The sequence below is a fragment of the Colobus angolensis genome, unplaced genomic scaffold (genome assembly GCF_000951035.1).
Source record: "Colobus angolensis palliatus isolate OR3802 unplaced genomic scaffold, Cang.pa_1.0 Scaffold198, whole genome shotgun sequence".
Taxonomy (NCBI): domain Eukaryota; kingdom Metazoa; phylum Chordata; class Mammalia; order Primates; family Cercopithecidae; genus Colobus; species Colobus angolensis.
Window position 1 is genome coordinate 3,006,198 of NW_012115132.1, and position 7,676 is coordinate 3,013,873.

The 7,676-nt window shown below is 36.1% G+C and overlaps 1 protein-coding gene across 1 annotated transcript in view; it reads left to right on the forward strand.

Annotated features, from left to right (window-relative positions):
- TNFRSF11B (tumor necrosis factor receptor superfamily, member 11b) overlaps positions 1–6,544 on the forward strand; it is a 28,446-nt gene extending 21,902 nt beyond the window's left edge. The window contains exons 3-5 of the mRNA XM_011941078.1: positions 1,245–1,436; positions 3,443–3,667; positions 5,333–6,544. Coding sequence (XP_011796468.1) covers positions 1,245–1,436; positions 3,443–3,667; positions 5,333–5,721 — 806 coding nt within the window. The 3' untranslated portion in view covers positions 5,722–6,544. The remainder of the gene's footprint in view (positions 1–1,244; positions 1,437–3,442; positions 3,668–5,332) is intronic.
- The last annotated feature ends 1,132 nt before the right edge of the window (positions 6,545–7,676 follow it).

The following is a 7,676-nucleotide window of genomic DNA, read 5'->3' on the forward strand; positions in this document are numbered from 1 at the left end:
GTGGTTCCTAAGATAATGTCAGTGTAACGCTGGAAATAACATTTAATATGTGAAGGTTTTAGGCTGTGGTTTCCCCTCCTGTTCTTTTTTCCTGCCAGCCCTTTGTCATTTTTACAGGTCAATGAATCATGCAGAAAGGAAAGACACAGGGGATGAAACTAGAACCAATCCATTTTCCCCCTTTTTATTTTCTGGTTTTGGTAAAAGATACAATGAGGTAGGAGGTTGACATTTTTTATAAATGAAGTTTAATAACTTTCTGTAGCTTTGATTTGTCTCTTTCATATTTGTTATCTTGCATAAGCCAGAATTGGCCTGTAAAATCTATATTTGAATATTGAAGTCTAAATCTATTCAACTAGCTTACACTAGATGGAGATATTTTCATGTTCAGGTACACTGGAATGTATGATCTAGCCATGTGTAATAGACTCAAGTGCTTGAAGGTATTTATTTTTAATAGCATCTTTAGTTGTTGACTGGTTCAAGTTTTTCTGCCAATGATTTCTTCAAATTTATCAAATATCTTTCCATCATGAAGTAAAATGCCCTTGCAGTCACCCTTCCTGAAGTTTTAACGACTCTGCTCTTTCAAACAGTTTAAGCAAATAGTATATCATCTTCCATTTACTATGTAACTTAACTGCAGGCTTACGCTTTTGAGTCAGCGGCCAACTTTATTGCCACCTTCAAAAGTTTATTATAATGTTGTAAATTTTTACTTCTCAAGGTTAGCATACTTATGAGTTGCTTCACAATTAGGATTCAGGAAAGAAAGAACTTTAGTAGAAACTGATTGGAATTTAATGATGCAGCATTCAATGGGTACTAATTTCGAAGAATGATATTACAGCAGACACACAGCAGTTATCTTGATGATTTTCTAGGAATAATTGTATGAATAATATGGCTGACAACAAGCCCTTACTGCCACTCAGCAGAGGCTGGACTAATGAACACCCTACGCTTCTTTCCTTTCCTCTAACATTTCATGAGTGTTTTGTAGGTAACGAGAAAAGTGACTTGCATTTGTATTACAAGGAGAAGAAACTGCCAAAGGGGATGACAGTGGAAGTTTTGTTCTTTGTCCAATGAAGTGAAAAATGAAAATGCCTAGAGTTTTGTGCAACATAATAGTAGCAGTAAAAACCAAGTGAAAAGTCTTTCCAAAACTGTGTTAAAGAGGGCATCTGCTGGGAAAGGATTTGAGGAGAAGATACTAAATTGCTTGGTATTTTCTGTAGGAACCCCAGAGCGAAATACAGTTTGCAAAAGATGTCCAGATGGATTTTTCTCAAATGAGACGTCATCTAAAGCACCCTGTAGAAAACACACAAATTGCAGTGTCTTTGGTCTCCTGCTAACTCAGAAAGGAAATGCAACACACGACAATATATGTTCTGGAAACAATGAATCAACTCAAAAGTGTGGAATAGGTAATTACATTCCAAAATATGTCTTAGTACGATTTTGTATATCATCTCTCTCTGAATTGAACACAAGGCCTCCGGCCACATTCTTGGTCAAACTCACATTTTCCCTTTCTTGAACCTTAACCAGCTAAGGCTATTCTTGATGGATCACTGCTAAAGCTACAAATCAGAATCTCTCAAAAAGTCATCTTCTCACAGATAACACCTCAAAGCTTGACTTTCTCTCCTTTCACACTGAAATCAAATCTTACCCATGAGCGACAGGCAGTGTCAAGTTTGCCACTGAGATGGAATTAGGAGAGTCCAAATTGTAGAATTCAAGTTATATGTTATTACTTTCAAGAATGTCTGTATTATTAGCTAAAGTATAAATTGGCAACTAAGAAGCAAAGTGATATAAAAATGATGACAAATCAGGCCAGGCGTGGTGGCTCATGCCTGTAATCTCAACACTTTTAGGGGCCAAGGTGGGCAGATCACTTGAGGTCAGGAGTTCAAGACCAGCCTGACCAACATGTTAAAACCCCATTTCTACTAAAAATACAAAAATTAGCTGGGCATGAGGGCAGGCACCTGTAGTACCAGCTACTTGGGGCTGAGGCAGTAGAATCACTTGAACCCAGGAGGCGGAGGTTGCAGTGAGCTGAGATTGTACCATTGCACTCCAGTCTGGGCAACAGAGTGAGATTTCATCTCAAAAAAAAAAAAAAAAAAAAACAAGACAAATTAGAAAAGTGTACTTGGCTTTGTTACCTACGATATTAGTATATCAATTGCATGGAAGTTCCAAGATACTCTGGTTGTGTTAAGCTCTTCACTGGGTACAGGTCACTAGTATTAAGCTCAGGTTATTTGAATGCATTCCACGGTAGTGATGACAATTCTTCAGGCTAGTGTGTGTGTTCACCTTGTCACTCCCACTGCTAGACTAATCTCAGACCTTCACTCAAAGATGCATCACACTAAAGATTATTTGCTTTTTTGTGTTTAATTAAGCAATGGTATAAACCAGCTTGACTCTCCCCAAACAGTTTTTTGTACTACAAAGAAGTTTATGAAGCATAGGAAAGTGAATTGATACATATATGAGATTCTAACCTAGTTCCAACATTTTTTCATTGTGTAATTGAAATCATACACAAGCCACTTAGCCTGTTTTCTTATCTAAAAAAAAAAAAAAAAAATGAAGGAAGGGGTATTAAAAGGAGTGATCAAATTTTAACATTCTCTTTAATTCATTTTTAATTTTACTTTTTTAATGTATTGCACACTTACTATGTGGTACTGTGCTATAGAGGCTTTAATATTTACAAAACACTGTGGACGTTGCTTCAGATGAATATAGGTAGTGGAACAGCGGAACTAGCATTCAAAGCCAGGTCTGATGAATCCAAAAACAAACCCCCATTACTCCCGTTTTCTGGGATATACTTACTCTACCCAGATGCTCTGGCTTTTGTAATGCCTATGTAAATAACATAGTTTTATGTTTGGTTATTTTCCTATGTAATGTCTCCTTATATATCTGTATCTATCTCTTGCCTTATTTCCAAAGGTAAACTATATGTCTAGATGTGGGCATAAAATAACATACTATTCCAAATTACTGTTCAAATTCCTTTAAGTCAGTGATAATATTTGTTTTGACATTAATCGTGAAGTTCCCTGTGGGTAGTAGGTAAACCTTTAACAGAATGTTAATATTTGTATTCTTTATAAGACTTTTTGGCTGTTACTTATTTACAGCAATATGTCATTCTAATTAGACATTTACTAAACTTTCTCTTGAAAACGATGCCCAACAAAGAACATTAGAAGGCACATAAGCTTAGCTGGTCTCTGCCACTAAGACCAGCCAACAGAAGCTTGATTTATTCAAACTTTACATTTTAGCATATTTTATCTTGGAAAATTCAATTGTGTTGGTTTTTTGTTTTTGTTGGAATTGAATAGACTTTCAGAAATCCAATTGTTGAGTAAATCTTCTTGGTTTTCTAACCTTTCTTTAGATGTTACCCTGTGTGAGGAGGCATTCTTCAGGTTTGCTGTTCCTACAAAGTTTACACCTAACTGGCTTAGTGTCTTGGTAGACAATTTGCCTGGCACCAAAGTAAATGCAGAGAGTGTAGAGAGGATAAAACGGCGACACAGTTCACAGGAACAGACTTTCCAGCTGCTGAAGTTATGGAAACATCAAAACAAAGACCAAGATATAGTCAAGAAGATCATCCAAGGTATGATAATCTAAAATAAAAAGATCAATCTGAAAAAGTTACCACCAACTGATAATGTAGATGTGATTCCAAAAATAGTTATACAAGGTTTTGTTGTCACCCCTGCTCCTCAGTTTCCTTGTAAAGTATGTTGAACACTCTAAGAGAAGAGAAATGCATTTGAAGGCAGGACTCTATCTCAGGGAATCTGCTTTCAGATCCCTTAACTCTTCTGTAAGCCGTCCCTCTAGACTACCAAGGAGAAGTTCTATAACACTTTGAATCTTACATTGCATCTCTACCAAGAAGCTCTGTCATATTTGCTTGGTAATTTTCTCCAGGTAGGCTCTAGGTAGCTTGCAAATATCCTCTTATTAATCCTCATGATATGGCCTGTATTAAAATTATTTTAATAGCATATGTTATGAGAATTAATGAGATAAAGTCTGAAAAATGAGACTCTTGTAGGAAAAAGCTAGTTAAAGCAAAACATTCTCACATTTTATAGGTTTATATAAAGATTCTCCTTTAGAAATGGTGAGAGAGAGAAATAAAGAGAGATAGGGAGAGAAGTGGGAAAGAATCTGAAGAAAAGCAGTTTCATCCAGTGTGGACTGTAAGTTTTAGGACACATGATGGAAAGAGTTCTAACTTCAGTAAGCACTGGGAGGACATGCTAGAAGAAAAAGGAGGGAGGATTTCCATAATGCAGACAGGGTCAATGAGAAATTCATTCTGGTCCTCACCAGTAATTAAGTGACTGTATAGTCTTGCACTACCCTAAAAATCTTCAAGTGTCTGAAACCGAGGTAACAGATTTCAGGAGACCGAAACCGAGGTAACAGATTTCAGGAGACCAACATCTTTGAGAGCTGAATGCTTTTGTTTATGCAAAGAGTAAATTTTTATTCTGTTTTAGGCAAACCAAAAGTATTCTTTGAACGTATAATTAGCCCTGAAGCCAAAAGAAAAGAGAAAATCAGAGACTGTTAGAATTGGAAGCGACCAAATTCCCTATTATATAAATGAGGACATTTTAACACAGAAAGATGAACTGATTTGCCTTAGGGCTCACAGATACTGAATGACTCACGTCATTAATAGAAATGTTAGTTCCTCCCTCTTAGGTTTGTACCCTAGCTTATTACTGAAATATTCTCTAGGCTGTGTGTCTCCTTTAGTTCCTTGACCTCATGTCTTTGGGTTTTCAGATATCCTCCTCATGGAGGTAGTCCTCTGGTGCTATGTGTATTCTTTAAAAACTAGTTTGAGCAATGAACTTATCAACTAGCACCTACGAATGGAACTTTATATTACGAAGTAGCTAACTTAAATACTTTCCTTTTTTTCTGAAATGTTATGGTTTTAATTTCTCAAACTTTTTCTTAGAAAACTGAGAGTGATGTATCTTATTTTCTACTGTTAATTTTCAAACTCAGGGGCTTCTTCCAAAGTTTTGTTGGATGCCAAGAATATATAGCATATTATCCTATTATAACAAAAAATATTTATCTCAGTTCTTAGAAATAAATGGTGTCACTAAACCCCCTCTCAAAAAAAGAAAAGGTTATCATTAAAATATAATTATGAAATTCTGTGAGAACCTGTTGCCTCAGGCTGGTTTTATGATGGCATTGGATGAATATAAATGATGTGAATACTTCTTTGGGCTTTTGCCTTATGCAGATATTGACCTCTGTGAAAACAGTGTGCAGCGGCACATTGGACATGCTAACCTCACCTTCGAGCAGCTTCGTAGCTTGATGGAAAGCTTACCTGGAAAAAAAGTGGGAGCAGAAGACATCGAAAAAACAACAAAGGCATGCAAACCCAGTGACCAGATCCTGAAGCTGCTCAGCTTGTGGAGAATAAAAAATGGCGACCAAGACACCTTGAAGGGCCTAATGCACGCACTAAAGCACTCGAAGACGTACCATTTTCCCAAAACTGTCACTCAGAGTCTGAAGAAGACCATCCGGTTCCTTCACAGCTTCACAATGTACAAATTGTATCAGAAGTTATTTTTAGAAATGATAGGGAACCAGGTCCAATCAGTAAAAATAAGCTGCTTATAACTGGAAATGGCCATTGAGCTGTTTCCTCACAATTGGCCAGATCCCATGGATGAGTAAACTGTTTCTCAGGCACTTGAGGCGTTCGGTGATATCTTTCTCATTACCAATGACTAATTTTGCCACAGGGTACTAAAAGAAACTATGATGTGGAGAAAGAACTAACATCTCCTCCAATAAACCCCAAATGGTTAATCCAGCTGTCAGATCTGGTCCGTTATCTACTGACCATATTTTGCCTTATTACTGCTTGCAGTAATTCAACTGGAAATTAAAAAAAAAAAAAAAAAACTAGACTCCATTGTGCCTTACTAAATATGGGAATGTCTAACTTAAATAGCTTTGAGAGTTCAGCTATGCTAGAGGCTTTTATTAGAAAGCCATATTTTTTTTCCGTAAAAGTTACTAATATATCTGTAACACTATTACAGTATTGCTATTTATATTCATTCAGATACAAGATTTGTACATATCCTATAAAGAAATGGTATGACTTAATTTTAGAAAGAAAAAAATTATATTCTGTTTATTATGACAAATGAGAGAGATAAAAAATATATTTTTAATGGAAAGTTTGTAGCATTTTTCTAATAGGTACTGCCATTTGTTTCTGTGTGGAGTATTTTTATAATTTTATCTGTATAAACTGTAATATCATTTTATAGAAAATGCATTATTTAGTCAATTGTTTAATGTTAGAAAACGTATGAAATATAAATTATCTGAATATTAGATGCTCTGAGAAATTGAATGTACCTTATTTAAAAGATTTTATGGTTTTATAACTATATAAATGACATTATTAAAGTTTTCAAATTATTTTTTATTGCTTTTTCTATTGCTTTTATTTGAATGGGACATTAATGGGTCTGAGCTTTCATAATATCCCTGTTATCACCAGGAACATCTGGGAAGTGTTAAACATGCAGATTCCTGGACCAATTTTTTGAAAAAATCTGGCAATGAGAACAGAAACTTGCATTTTTAACAAGTTCCAAAGTAATTCGTATTACAATAAAATTGGAGTACTTCTGAAGTCAGCCTTAGATTACAGATAGTGCAAGCCACTTATAACTGCTGCCACTAACCCTGAGACACCAAGTTACGTAAGCTATTTTGGTAGCAAATAAGAGAAACTAGCACTATTAAGTTTAAGAAAAAAAAAAATAATTAGAAGAGTAGTATATTGACTGAGTTGAATGGTGGTCGCCCAAAAGATATTTTCAAAATTCACAGAAGCTGTGAACATTTCCTTATTTAGAAAAAGTGTCATTGTAATTAAGTTGAAGATCTTTAGATGAAGAAAGCATTTTGGGTTATTCAGGTGGGCCATAAATCCAACAACAAGTGTCTTTATGAGACACACAGAGTAGACAAACAGAAGAGAAGATGATGTGAAGACAGAGGCGGAGGTGGAAGTCATATAGCTGTAAGTCGAGGAAGCTAACAGCAGCCAGTAACGGGCTGCCCTCACTCTGCTGGAGCCTCTGTAGGGAGTGGGGCTCTGCTGACATCTGGATTTTGCAATTCTGGCCACCAGAACTGTCAGAGAATAACTTTCTATCATTTGAAACCATGCGGTCTGTGGTAATTTGCTGCAGCAGCCACAGGACACTAACAAAGATGGCATCCAAGCTTTAAAAAGAGCAGAATCAATTTTTGTGTGTGGCAGTGGGCCGGGGCATGTTGGCTCAAAATTTTTTACTTTCAGAGCTGGCAACAGTTGCTTAGCAATGCTAGCTAAGCTGATACAATCTGAAGGCCATCCCACCTTTATCTTTAGGCATTTGGCCAGCAGAATCTCTTACAAATAAGATCACAGACCATTTGGGATCTGTCTCAAGAAGTGTATGGGAAGAGGTCCTCTCCCCCATATACTTTTCCAAACAAGATTGTTTTATATAGCCAAATGCAACTCAAACCCATAACATAGAAATTAGTCATCTTTGATATCATCG